Consider the following 15,438-nt stretch of genomic DNA (forward strand, 5'->3'; position numbering starts at 1 on the left):
CCTACTGTACTGGAACGCCCCCGTATCCCACCTGTGTACCAGAGTCATCGCTTAAAAATGGACCAATAGAAGTATAAAGAGGGGTTCTTGCAGATGCAGGAATGCCCACATGCAGGAACACCCCTAATTGCGAGCGGCAATTGCACCCTTCTCAAACGCTCACCTTGCTGGCACTTGCATTTCTTCCATGCTTAAGTTGAAGGTCAAAATGCGCGTATGAGAAAAGTGCATAAAAATGTAATAAAGTTCAATTACGTGCGTATCTCTGATCTGAATTTTACCCATAGTGCAGTACTTTTACGTTTATCCTACCCAGCACAGCACAGGACAAATGCTTTCATTATGCTGCATCAGGAAGAGAGATGCATGATAAGACTGGGCCATGGAATATGTATCCTCAGTCGGGGGATAATACAGTTTGTGTCAGTCCATATTATGACTTTACATCCACTATCCATTACAGAGATGGAAGATGGTGCTGTTCTGGTACAACGCAAGGGAGAATAAAGTAATACATGTTCATAATCATTATCTCATTGAAGCCATTAGATTGAGGCTTTGGCATTGTGAAAATAGCATATCTAAAAGGGTATTGTTTTGAGTAGGCTATATAGACTACATTGGGAATCCAATTGACGCAAATGACTGTTTTGGTAGAAGCATTAACATTGAAACCTATAATTTAAAAAGGATGTGTTATAGCTCCTCTCACAAGTTTTAGTGGTCTTGCTATTACAAAGTAAGCAGACAAATCCATCAAAGCTTAAAGCTATGCTGGCTCAGCTGGAAATCCTAGCACCACTAACTTCATTTTGAATTGCTCATTGACAATAGCATAAAAAATCCAAACCAAGACATTGCCTTTAATTAAACCACAAAAGGTTCTCCATAACAAAGGGTGAATAAAAATGTCTCTGGCAAGCATAAACATCTGACAAAGTGGAAGCTCTGTCTTGAAAAGTACTGTAAAGAACAAGGTGTTTCATGTACAAGATGGCATTACTAAGGCACTGTTTCAGCAGAATGACATTGACTTGATAACAATATTCACAGGGAGCATTTAAACTACAAAAACAATAGTGATTCCATTGATGAACTATTTTACAAACATTTATAGCACATAACAATTCCTAACAACAAATAAAAACTATTCTCAGGGACTGAGTTACATTTTGATGTAATCAAGGACAAAAAATATAATTGTGAAAGGAGGTGAAACAAATTTCCAAATGACAGTCAGAGGATACAATTAGTGTTTCTCTAGGTGACAAATAAGAAATAAAGCAGCTTCCAAGGAATTAACAACAAATCGAATGCAGCAGTTTGAAAAGAATCTGTTAGTCTCAACAATTAGGCACGGGGTAAAAGGTGCAAAGCTCTATGGCAACGAATAAAGACGGACTCTTTTAAACATTCAACACATGATGTTGCTTAGCACTAGGCATGCACTGCAGGTACAAATACCTCTTACAATACAGTTATTTTGCTCGGAGCTTTCGGGGTCCGGATCTCAATAAATATAGAGGACTTTTGGCAGCAGCGACAATGACACTGGAATGACAATCACTGGGGAGAGGTGCAAAAACCCAAATGAGTACTACCAATAGAAATCTAACAAAAGGCTTGTAACCACAACTGTAGAGAGAAGAACACTCCTCAGAAACGTGTAAAAAGATCAGGTGATTGCATGAGAAGTACTGCTGGGACACAGATGAGAATCTTTAACATTTTGAACAGTGTTAACATCCAACAACTATTATGACTTTTGACTCCAAATTCAGAGAAAGCTTCATCTTTGGGCTTGTTATTCCAAATATTATGTGGAATAATTGTATGGCAGGATCCCTAACTTACTGTATGCTACAATTAAAATGGTAGAGTTGCTTTGAGACTATCACTTCAATTTCCCGGTATGAATAACAAGTTCAGTATAACAAGTATAACAAGACAAGGGCTCCTTGAAGCAGACAACAAACACCAAACAGACAACAGCTGTGACAAAGACAGCTACCCCAACCTCACTGTTTGGCTTGCCATACACGTTGAGCAGCACATTTGAGGGAGGCATAAACATTTGATGCGTAAAAGCTTCCCCCCCAATACTAAACGCTGTTAAATGTCCACTGAGAATAGCATAAAGACCTTACATATGCATGTGCATATTTTATCACTCGGATTCCAAAACAAAAACAATAGATGTCCAAACAAAAACAATAGATGAAGCAATATAACCTCAGGCTTAGTCTTTCCAATTCCGATTTACTGGACTGTGTACACGTTGTACATAGAACCACCAAGGGGTTTGTTGTGGAGAGAAAAAGTTGTCACATAAAGGATCAGATAAAGAGCAGATAAAATGATAACGCATTTAGAGTTGTCCTCCATTGTTCTTTGTCCTCTGGTGTTCCAAATAAACAAATTCAACTAAATGAATAAGATAAATATGCAAATGGTGTATGTTTAATTCTGAAGGCGGCAATCTCATTGAGAGCGGGCTGTAGGGCTGTGAGAGATTGCTTTCAGAGAGCAGAAAACCAAAGGCTTCTCATAACTCTCAGAGACAGATAGGCTGGGGGAAGCCAAGAGCCAATGGAGCATTTTGCGGACATGGTATGCTTTTATTTTGCCGTTGAATTAGCAAACAGATTGGATCTTTAGCATTTTCTGTCCTGAAAGTGATCAGCTAATTGACTTCTGTTTTGCCCAACAGGCTTTCCAGAATACCAAGTGAATATGGCATTAGTGTGCTGTGTTACGTACACTGTTCTCTCTGTTCTCAAAGTCTATTATTGATAAAAGTTACTCATTTAAAAAAAAATTCTTCCTTAGCGAGCTTTGATTTATGTTCTCATTATGAAGCAAAAAGACATAGCAGGTGCATATCCACAATGCAGGTTTTCAACAAATATCAGACAGAAAAGGGAACATTCTCCTACGCTCTCTGAGAAAGTCACAAAGTACATGAGCACAGGAATGCAAATAAATATTTTCAACCAAAACAACAGTAGGGGAGAGTGTGGCATGTTGAGACCATTTCTACATTCAGCACCACTACGTCAGAGGAAATATAGTATTCTATCTAACAAGATATATACATATGCAGTACCAGTCAAAAGTTTGGACACACCTACTCATTCAAGGTATTTTCTTTATTTTTCCAATTTTCTACATTGTAGAATAAAAGTGAAGACATCAAAACTATGAAACAACACATGGAGTCATATAGTAACCAAAAAAGTGTTAAACAAATCAAAATATATTTTACATTTTAGATTCTTCAAAGTAGCCACCCTTTGCCTTGACAGCTTTCCACACTCTTGGCATTCTCTCAACAAGCTTCACCTGGAATGCTTTTCCAACAGTCTTGAAGGAGTTACCACATATGCTGAGCACTTGTTGGCTGCTTTTCCTTCACTATGCAGTCCAATTCATCCCAAACCATCTGAATTGGGTTGAGGTTGGGTGATTGTGGAGGCCAGGTCATCTGATGCAGCACTCTATCACTCTCCTTCTTGGTCAAAAAGCCCTTACACAGCCTGGAGGTGTGTTGGGTCATTGTCCTGTTGAAAAACAAATGATAGTCCCACTAAGCACAAACACGATGGGATGGCGTATCGCTGCAGAATGCTGTGGTAGCCATGCTGGTTAAGTGTGCCTTGAATTCTAAAAAAATCACAGACAGTGTCACCAGCAAAGCACCCCCACACCATCACACCTCCTTCTCCATGCTTCACGGTGGGAACCACACATGTAGAGATAATCTGTTCACCTACTTTGCATCTCACAAAGACACAGCGGTTGGAACCAAACATCTCAAATTTGGACTCATCACACCAAAGGACAGATCATTGCTCGTGTTTCTTGATCCAAGAAAGTCTCTTCGTGTTATTGTTGTCTTTTAGTAGTGGTTTCTTTGCAGCAATTCGACCATGAAGGTCTGATTCAAGCAGTCTCCTCTGAACAGCAGTCTGTTACTTTAACTCTGTGAAGCATTTATCTGGGCTGCAATCTGAAGTGCAGTATACTCTAATGAACTTATCCTCTGCAGCAGAGGTAACTCTGGGTCTTCCTTTCCTGTGGCGGTCCTCATGAGAACCAGTTTCATCATAGTGCTTAATGGTTTTCGTGACTGCACTTGAAGAAACTTCATGTCTTAAAGTAACGATGAACTGTCATTTCTCTTTGTTTATTTGAGCTGTTCTTGCCATAATATGGACTTGTCTTTTACCAAATAGGGCTATCTTCTGTATACCACCCCTACCTTATCACAACACAACTGATTGGCTCAAACGCATTAAGAAGGAAAGAAATTCCACAAATGAACTTATAGCAAGGCACACCTGTTAATTGAAATGCATTCCAGGTGACTACCTCATGAAGCTGGTTTAGAGAATGCCAAGAGTGTGCAAAGCTGTCATTAAGTCAAAGGGTGGCTACTTTGAAGAATCTAAAATATATTTTGATTTGTTGAACACTTTTGTCATTACTATATGATTCCATATGTGTTATGTTATAGTTTTCATGCATTCACTATTATTCTACAATTTAGAAAATAGTAAAAATAAAGAAAAACCCTTGAATGAGTAGGTGTGTCCAAACATTTGACTGGTACTGTATATCAGGATGTTGTGTTTCCCTGGAAATAATCTAAATGCAATTTTTTTGCAAATTAAATACATAAATATCTATTTTACATAAGTTTTCACACCCCTGAGTCAATACTTTGTAGAAGCACCTTTGTCAGTGATTATAGCTGTGAGTCTTTCTGGGTAAGTCTCTAAGAGCTTTCCACACCTGGATTGTGCAACATCTGCTTGACTGAGGGACCTTACAGATAATTGTATGTGTGGGGTACAGAGATGAGGTAGTCATTAAAAAATCATGTTAACATTATTTTTGCACACAGCGTGAGTCCATGCAACTTATTATATGACTTGTTAAGCAAATTTGTACTTCTAAACTTATTTAAGCTTGCCATAACAAAGGGGTTGAATACTTATCCAGAAATTTTCAGATTTACATTTCAATTCATTTGTAGAAATTTCGAAAAACATAAGTCCACTTAGACATTATGGGGCATTGTGTATCATCCAGTGACCCCAAAAATCTAAATTTAATCAATTTTTAATTCAGTCTGTAACACAAGAAAAAATTGGAAAGAGTTAAGGGGTGTGAATACTTTGTGAAAGAACTGTATATGCATAAAACTGACCAGATGTAATCATCATTTGTATGGGGTATATTGATTTGACCATTGGCTTAACTTGCCCCTGGCCAAAAGGCACAATTGACCCCAAAGCAACCATTTTCACTATATTAGCCCACAGCTACAGTACAAGGACACACTAGGTTTAGGACCTCATGCTAGGTTTAGGACCTCATGTTGTAGCTTATAGAGACCCCAACTGATCTATAAAACAGTCTGTAAAATATCTACTTTGGTTTAGATACACAATAAATCTTTTTTTTGTTTTTTGGACCTAACTTGCTTACCACTTTTATCATATATTTTCTTGCTTCACAGAATCCATGAAATGATGACCTCTTCCTAAATATTTGGTCACATGATTCATTTTGTGTATGGCTTCCTAGAAACGATGTGGCTCAACTAACCCTTTGGCACAACTCTAACACCACTCTTCTCTATCTGAAACAAGAGTCATGTTTGTTTCTCACAATTCTCATCAAAATGAGATGGAAATGGTGGTTGACACAAATTAATCTTTCATAACTGTAAAATTACTTTACACAACAGCTCTATAGTTCCCTAGCTACCACTACATGCTGAATGAGCTGGTTAGCGTGACATTGCTATTTGAATCCTCTATTCTATAACATCCTACTCACTAGAATTGCTTTTCTAACCAGAAAATAAACCATCCACACTAGTCAGTCATGGAGCAAAGTGGATTATGATCAGGGTCAACTGAACAAACTGGTGTCTCATTTCAGAATGACATGCCCTCTTTTTCAATACTCTCTTTTCAAGATCTCTTAAAGGGATGCTTCGGGATTTTGGCAGAGGCCCTTTATCTATGTTCTCCAGAATCAGATGATCGCATGGATACCATTTGGACACAGAGACATAGAAATGGTATCCATGAGTTCATCTGACTCTGGGGAAGTAGATAAAGGACCTCAATGCCAAAATACCGAAGTATCCCTTTAAGAACAAAACACACAGTGCCTACGAATAGTTAAAGGCAGTGGGTAGCCATCGTATTGCCTCTGAACAAAATATTGCTGTCACGTCCTGACCTTAGTTCCTTTTTTATGTCTCTATTTTAGTTTGGTCAGGGCGTGAGTTGGGGTGGCCAGTCTATGTTCTTTTTCTATGTTGTTGTATTTCTATGTGTTTGGCCTGGTGTGGTTCCCAATCAGAGGCAGCTGTCTATCGTTGTCTCTGATTGGGAGCCATACTTAGGTAGCCTGTTTTCCTACTATGATTTGTGGGTAGTTGTTTTCTGTCTTTGTATTAGTTACCAGACAGAACTGTTTTGGTTGTTCTTTGTTTGTTAATTTAGTATTTTAGTGTTCAGTGCATTTTAAATAAATGACGAACACTTACCACGCTGCACATTGGTCCGATCCTTCCTACTCCTCCTCAGACGAAGAGGAGATCCGTGACACTGTCATTGCTCTGTTCATTTCTGGACAAATGTACATTATCGGCACTGTTCGTCGACAACCAGCAGGTGATCACGAACATGTTTCGGCCACATTTCTAGTCATAGGTCGGCATGGTGTGTTTTGTCCTTTACTGGCAGAGAACCCACAATGGTCAGAATGGGAGTGGATATGGATCGATGAATGACTCACCTCGGGTTTTGCTGGACAGACGTTGTTTGCGTTGACTGGTGGAGGTGTTGTGGGGGAGGAGAGTGTTCTGCTGCAGGTGATTGCTGTCAATGGGGCTGGTGGCTATGATGTTGTCCTTGTATTTGTTCATTAGGGACAACTTTGTATTGTCACTCCCTGAAGATGACAGAACAATCATAATTAGGGAGAGAAACGAGACAGATGTAGCATAAACCCACTAATACAGGATTAAAACTTGAAAAAGTAGCATGTCATTCTGAGGGGACAATAGCTTTAAAATAATGAGAATCAGCACTACACAGTAAAGTATATCCTTATAGGGCTACATACTTTATCCCCTCTTCTTGTTTTTCCTACCGACTGTGGCGTTCACACAGAATAGCTACAGCCAAAACAAGTCCGTTTATAATGCATAATTTCCTGTCACAACTAGAGAACATTTCATTGGCTGGTGGGCTGGTATTTCTTCTGACCACAACCAACAATATTGAGAGAGGCTTTTATTGAGGTAGTTTATTGCCTTATCTAAATTAGTTTAGCACTTAATGTAAAATGCATGAAATTATTCCACTTCAAAATCCTCCTGGGAGTTTTATTTAGACTTTGAAACAAGATGCAATCTCAAAACCAATCAGCACAATCTAGAATGTCATATTTCTTACATTTGGAAAAGTATGTCTTGTGCTAATTGAAATTCTGTGGGTATTTCAAATCATTGCTGTTCCATATATTTCTCAGGGGGTGTTTTTAATTCTAAGGTCCACTGATTACAAATGAGGATATTTCCAAAGCAAATGACTGTGAATGAATGAGTGCATTCAAAATAGCCAATAAGCCAAAAATGTGTATGATATTTGAGTTAGACAATATTGAATGCTTCTGAATAATTTATCTCTGATGCATTGTTTGTATTGTATTCCCTCCTATTGTAGGTAGATAGTCAAATCATACCGTAGCAAGTGTGATAAAGATAAATAGTAGCAAAATAGAAAGGACTTTGTATTTCTAGCAGGGTCAGATGGATGATTTAGTGGTTTAGCAAAACACACATGCTCAGACCATAGCCAGAGTCGTTATACGACTAGCACTTTGGTCGTATGTAATATCATTACACTATTACTGTAGCAGTTGCATGAGAGAATTATATAAATCCTACAGTGCCAAAAAAATGTCTTTGTGTTGGACCAAATGACTCAATACTTTCGATATCCTTGAAGTTTGAAGATTAATTTCACTTCACGTGCACACATAAAGGTAACTACCAAAATAAAGGAAACACTTGAGTAAATGAGGGATACAAAAGGGCTTTTCACACTGAATTGTTCCTCACCCCAGGCTAAGACTGGCCCTGGGCTAGCTACAGTGGCTTGCAAAGTATTCACCCCCTTGGCATTTTTCCAATTTTGTTGCCTTACAACCTGGAATTTAAACATTTTGTGGGTTGGTATCATTTGATTTATACAACATGCATACCACTTTGAAGATACAAAATACTTTTTTATTGTGAAACAAACAAGAAATAAGACAAAATAATTGAAAACTTGAGTGTGCATAACTATTCACCCCCCAAAGTCAATACTTTGTTGAGCCACCATTTGCAGCAATTACAGCTGCAAGTCTCTTGGGGTATGTCTCTATAAGCTTGGCACATCTAGCCACTGGGATGTTTGCCCATTCTTCAAGGCCAAACTGCTCTAGCTCCTTCAAGTTGGATGGGTTCCGCTGGTGTACATCAATCTTTAAGTCATACCACAGATTCTCAATTGGATTGAGGTCTGGGCTTTGACTAGGCCATTCCAAGACATTTAAATGTTTCCCCTTAAACCACTGAAGTGTTGCTTTAGCAGTATGCTTAGGGTCATTGTCCTGCTGGAAGGTGAACCTCGATCCCAGTCTCAAATATCTGGAAGAATTAAACAGGTTTCCCTCAAGAATTTCCTTGTATTTAGTGCCATCCATCATTCCTTCAATTCTGACCAGTTTCCCTGTCCTGCCGATGAAAAACATCAGGATTTTCTTTATTTTGTAGAATTTTTTGAAACAAGTAATTTTTTGGTTTCACTTCACCAATTTGGACTATTTTGTGTATGTCCATTACATGATATCCAAATAAAAATCCAGTTAAATTAGAGGTTGTAATGCAACAAAATAGGAAAAACGCCAATGGGGATGAATATTTTTGCCAGGCACTGTAATCTCATATTCACACAAGCATTTGTTAACACTGGGCTAAGCTTTAGCCCTGGGCTAAGGAGTCCCAATTTTATCCCAGGGCTAACGAACAAACAACACACAACCAATGTTACATTCTATAGGCTGGTTTACAGTTGGTCTATCGACATGTCTGTATACAGTTGTCACAGTGACATCATAAACATTCTATTGTCGTCCAACATCAAACTTGTTGTTGTTATGAAAAAGTATAAACACAAAAATGACAGGCTGCATGACATCAGCAGCCTAGTGGTACAAAATAGAATAACTTCTGTATTTTAACACGAATAAACCCATTAGATTAAAAATGAATTTTGTATATGTCCAGGTAGCAGTTGTAAATTAGAACTTGTTCTCAACTGGCCTACCTGGTTAAATAAAGGTGAAATATAAACATTTAAAATAAATGTCAATCCAGCAAACCAGGCAACTAAAAGCAACTTTGTTAACAATGTTTTGGTTAGTTTGGTTTGGTTAGTTAGCTAGATGGCTAGCCAGTTCAAATAATGACCATATCATTGCTGAAAACGTCTTAACTTTAGCTAATGTTTATTCATTATTACAGGAAAATAAAATTACAACAAGATCATTATTTAAAAGTTCATGGCGAGCTAATTAGATAAAATAGCTTACGGTTGTGTGACGGGAGAATTATTGAACCTTCGCACTGTTTCATTGTGGTCTCAGTCAGGATACCATGACAACAGACAGGGTCAAGGTATATATTTTTTCATCTGTCTGCGACAAGGAAACCAACAGAGGCAGTGATGGTCTACAGACATTCCCCGGGAGTATAAAGTAAATGTTGTTTTGACCAGTGACACTTGTTGTATTCTATGTCCATAGACATAGTATAAACCAGCCTTATCTCTGACACACAACCAATGATACATTATATCTGTAGTCCTGCAGGGGCATTTCATTTAAGCCCAAACCCTACCCACACACGCAACGTTCAGGCCATGCCGAACCTGAAATCAGAAATACAGTAACTTCCTCTGTTAGTTAGATGCTTGTCTTTGTCTGTCCCCCGCTCCTTACTGCCCCAGCTCTGCGTGTGAGAGTAACCATAGCAACAGCTCTGCTTTGTGCTGCTCCTCCTCCAGTGAGAGAGCAGCTGTTAGCTAGCAGCTGTTAGCTAGCTACTTTTCGTCACTCGAGACTTTGACAAAACTCATGGAAAATAATTATAATAATCTCTCCTGTTGACTCAGACAATGTTTCGGTCTTTGGGGTAGCCTAAACAAGAGTGGCAGGCATCATGAGAGTATGCAAATTAAGTGAAAGTGCAGATTTTGTGTGTGGGTTAGACCCTGAAAAGTCAGTGCCAACCCTGCTCCGGAGCAGGAAATGCTAGCCCTGGGCTAAGGTCGGCGCTAGCCCACTTTAGAATGTGCAAGTGTGAACACTCACAACCCAATTAAACAGTTATGGGAGATTCTGGAGCGGCGCATGACATAACCCAATAGAACACTTATGGGAGATTCTGGAGCGGTGCCTGACAGCGTTTTCCACCACCATTAACAGTGTAAGAGTGTGTGTGTGTGTGTGTGTGTGTGCATACATGAGTGCTTGTACTTACACTCCCCAGGTGTGAGGTCCATGCTGGCCTTGTCATTGCAGCCCTGAAGGGAGTCCAGGGTGCGTGTAACCTGGCTGGCAAAGTCCTCTCCTCCGTTCATGCACTCTCTCTGCAGGTGGTGTCTCAGGTCAGTGATGTCATACTCGTATCCATCCAGGATGGGCGTCTCTCGGATGCTGAGCGTGCCGCTGGAATTGTGACCCTGGCCCCTGGAGTTTCTCAGGCTCTCCCTGGCCTGGCCTCCCATCAGCACCGAAGGGATGTAGTGAATCTCATTGGCTGCCTCGGCGCTGGCGCTCTTCTGGGGCTGGGGCACACGGCGGCGTTTGCACCATCGCCTGCGCGTGTAGAGGATGAGGACCAGGCACAAAATGGACAGCAGCAAGGCGATCATGCCTCCCTGTGAACAAACAATTGGGAAAGGAAAAGGATGAATGCTCTCAACTAAGAACTCCCCAAAGTCCCCAATCCCATGCAGTTAGATTTGTCAAAAGACCACTAGTGCATAGCAGAGATCCTTGAGGAAAAAACAATAGATCTCAACAATGTCAAGAAAACATTAACAAACTCAATATCCATATCATCACAGTGTACCATATACCGGGGTATTTGGAAATAGACATGGGATGGTTGTTCAATACCCTGAATACTGTTGAAACTATTTATTTAAAGTTTTCAATAAATTGTCATATTTGTAGCTACTTTTTAAGTAAATATCTGCAGTTAACTTATGCAATACGTTAGGAGATAAAGCAGATCACGATTTTCGTTTCACCTGTTATATTATTTTACATTATGAAGCTATCATAAGTGTTTTAGTGTTTTAGTTCTCCAGATCAGTTGAGACAGTCACGTGTTTGTTTGTAAATAACCCAAAAGGAGAAAGCGGGAGCAGGTGAGTCCAGCTGTGTATTGACAGGGGTCCATTTTATATTGAAAGCCAAAAGTGTTTTTTTGATTCAAGAATGGTCAGGGACGTGCAACTAACATTAATGCAACACATTTGGCAAAAAATTATTTTCATAATATTACAACAGAAGTGCAATGCTATTTGGCTGGCAGCCACACAAGTAAATGAGCTTACAATGAACAAGTAAGGCCATCATATTTCTAATGTTTGCCATAGAAAGAATGTAGCCAGCTACATTTACTGACTTTTTTCTTAATAGGGATGGCCCCCTTTTTTTCTATTTTCACCGAAATGACATTCCCAAATCTAACTGCCTGTAGATCAGGCCCTGAAGCAAGGATATGCATATGCTTGGTACCATTTGAAAGGAAAAACTTTAAAGTTTGTGGAAATTTGAATTGAATGTAGGAGAATATAACACATTAGATCTGGTAGAAGAAAATACAAAGAAAAAAACAACAGTTTTTTTCTACCACCATCTTTGAAATGCAAGAGAAAGGTCCCAGTTCCAGCCATCACTCTGGTTGTAATTCCGATGGTGTCCACAAGACGGTAGCAGTGTACGTGCAAGGTTCCAGACGGATAACTTGAAGTATGAGCGAGCTATGTGACATTTAGTGTGAAGTCACCCAGGTACATTTGGGTGAATCGTCAAGGAGACATTTGCATTCATATTACATTTTTCTGCAAGAATATCGTCAAATCTGTATACTTGGACTTTGATTTAGCTTTTCCAGTAGCCATACTGGAAACTAGTAGACATATTTTAAGTTCAAAATTGGCAAAACAACCAGTTTTCATAACTTCATGACTCTGAATATTCTCATAATTTATGTCCAAAATGAAAAGGCCTGCTGTTGTACAAGGTTAGTAGCTACATTTTACGACAGATATATAGCTTCCGAATACTCCCGTAAAGCCCAGGTCATTGGCTATCAAGCTAGCTTTCTTTGACCCCGATTGGTGCTTATTTGACAAAGTTAGAGTCGTTCAAGAGAAGACCACCCGCGTCATCGGCGTGCCATGAAGGCGTCGCCCTCTGACCAAATATGGTGTCCTATAGGATATACTACACCCCTAATGATATAGTGAAGTATCGTTACGTTCTAGGATCTCTGAGGAATACATACGAACGCGATTTGACTGGTTGAAACAACATTTAGGGTGAGATTTTCACAGATTCCTTTCTTATATATGGACCTTTTTAGGATATGAAAAAGTATTTTATCTAAGAAAACGACACTTCATGTTATCTCTGGGACCCGTTAGATGATAAATCAGAGCAAGATTTCAGAATGTAAGTACACATTTCACCTTCAGAGGTGAATTTATCAAACCTATCGTGGTGAAAAAAAGTGTTTTGTTGTTAGGAGCTCTCCTCAAACAATAGCATGGCATTTGTTTGCAGTAATAGCTACTGTAAATTGGACAGTGCAGTTGTATTAACAAGAATTTAAGCTTTCAGCCGATATAAAAGTGTAAATGCAATTTGCATAAGTTGTTTGCCTATTCGGCATAGTCAAGGACATTAACAAATCATGCCTTACTATAGGTCACTTATGCAGCAAATCTGTACGCACAATGTTAGGGGGGAATGAAAGTTAGAATAATTTGTTTTGAATTGATTACTTTTTTACGTTACTTTCAAAGTCAATGAACTATTCCAAACTAGTCTAGTTTAGATTGAAATAAAGCAAAAAGATAACTAGGCCAGAGAGTTACATTGTTTTCCATAATGTTGTGTCTCTACTACCGTTAAATGAGATGACATGCTATTTTCAAATCAACTACCTAACGTTTAATTGATTATGTGATTGAATTAAACCATGCAACAATTAAACCGTTAATAACCTGGGGCACCACGGAAGCATTAGTTTATATAAAGCGGCTATCTCCCGAATCCACTCTTAAATATCTGAAGATCTTTTATATCAATAGCATTATTCTTTTCCTTCTATCAATCTCATCTGAACATCGTAAAATTCTTGGTTTTCTGCACGAATCCTAGCATAAATTGTGAATCAGCAACATACAAATTGGCTTAATTATTTATTTACTAACTAACTAACAATCACAGAAATACATAACAAACAAACAGTAGATATTGGTTACTAACAATGATAGGAAAGAGTCCCTAGTGGGCTAAGCCATTATGACGGCTTGGTAGACAAAGGGAAGGGGTGTGGACTGAGAAAGAGCGGGAAAGAAAAATGGATTCATTACACAGTCTATAATTATATTAACTGAAATGCTAATCCTTTGCTCATTCGAAAAGAAAATGCAATTAATATTAACGCCCGGATGTCGTAGTTGACTTCTCTGTTGGAATCCGGTCCGTCTGCTGGTTCATCAGAGTTCATCAGAGTCTCTCTGGTTGCGTTTCCCCGAAGATCAAAGTATTTTGTGGGTATTAAAATGGATACTTCAGAGTACCCTTCGGAAATGTTCTCATAGCATAGATGTTTTGGCGGTTGTCTGTATTCTTGTCCTAAGTTTACGTAATTTCTAGCTGCAGACTAGTAATTTGTGTCTAAGATTTGCTCTTATTCTGTAGGGATCTATAGTCTCAGAATTTAACAATTTCCAGCCTTGGAGCCAATGCTCCACGTGTAATAGTCATGTCTTTGGTAGAGTTATACGTAGTTTAAACCACTTCACACACCAGCGTCACCAGGCATGTTTTCGTCTCAGAAATTCATCTGCAACCTCAGCTCACGCTGGGTTTTGCTTAGACTGATGTGAATTTCATCCGGAGTGGGTTTTATACGTAACAGTAGAGAAGGGCGGTCCGTGACGCCAAATGTGATGTCTGGACTCACAGGGGTGTGGCCACTGACTAGTTAATCTTTATATGAAAATCCATACTCTCATTTAGAAGGTTAATATCATATTACATCTTTTCACAAATAGTTTCATGTTTAATCACATACTCTTCACAATATTTAGATGTAAACTTGACAGCTGGGAAATGTACACTTTAAGAGATACCGTTGTGTGTTTCCTGTACTTCATGAGATCACTAAATGAAACACACTCGTCACAATTGTCTCTTAAGTGACCACGGACTGTTCCCACATTCTCAAAAGTAGCAATATTGTTTAATTCTCCCATTTGGGGGATTTAGGTGTTTGGCCAAGTGAAGTCCTCTGTGCTCTCTCCCTCTCTTTCTGCATGACCAGGGGGAGGGAGTCTCCACCAGGAATGTATGACCTGAGATGACAAAACCTGGGTGTAGGAGAGAGAGTGAGAGAGGGGGGGTGGGGGAAGCCACGATCTACACCCAGAAAGGGTCACGTCATGACAATAAGAACACAGAGTAGCCCCAGCAAAATAGAAAAAGTATCCAGTTCCGGTCTGGGAGGGTCCAGAATTATTTTTCTTCAGAAAGAGCTCTATTTTCGTGGGTATCAATTAGGCATAGGTCTAGGCCTAAAATGCCTTCAGAAAGTATTCACGCCTCTTGACTTCGTCCAAATGTTGTTGTTTTACAGACGAATTTAAAAAAAAATGAAATGTATATCTTTTGTCACTGGCCTAAACACAATACCCCATAATGGCAAAGTGGAATTGGGTTTTTGAAATGTTTACACATAAATAAATAAAACATTTAAAGCTGAAATGTCTTGACTCAATAGATATTCATCCCCTTTGTTATGGAAGCCCAAAGTTCATGAGTAAAAATGTGCTTAACAAGTCACATAATAAGTTGCATGGACTCACTTCGTGGGAAATAATAGTGTTCAACACATACTGTAAGGTCCCTCAGTCGAGCAGTACATTTCAAACACAGATTCAACCACAAAGACCAGGGAGGTTTTCCAATGCCTCACAAAGAACCGCACCTATTGGTAAAAAAAGCTGACATTGAATATCCTTTTGAGCATGGTGAAGTTATTAATTACACTTTGGATGG

The 15,438-nt window shown here is 39.1% G+C and overlaps 1 protein-coding gene across 7 annotated transcripts in view; it reads right to left on the reverse strand.

Annotated features, from left to right (window-relative positions):
• Positions 1-15,438, reverse strand: part of LOC139550800 (astrotactin-1-like) — a 261,506-nt gene that overhangs the window by 188,116 nt on the left and 57,952 nt on the right. For all 7 annotated transcript variants that reach the window (XM_071361962.1, XM_071361963.1, XM_071361961.1 and 4 more), the window contains exons 3-4: positions 10,616-11,015; positions 6,820-6,975 (exon numbers count right to left, since the gene is read on the reverse strand). In XM_071361962.1, the coding sequence (XP_071218063.1) occupies positions 6,820-6,975; positions 10,616-11,015 (556 nt within the window). The remainder of the gene's footprint in view (positions 1-6,819; positions 6,976-10,615; positions 11,016-15,438) is intronic.

The sequence above is a fragment of the Salvelinus alpinus genome, chromosome 23 (assembly GCF_045679555.1).
Source record: "Salvelinus alpinus chromosome 23, SLU_Salpinus.1, whole genome shotgun sequence".
Lineage (NCBI taxonomy): Eukaryota > Metazoa > Chordata > Actinopteri > Salmoniformes > Salmonidae > Salvelinus > Salvelinus alpinus.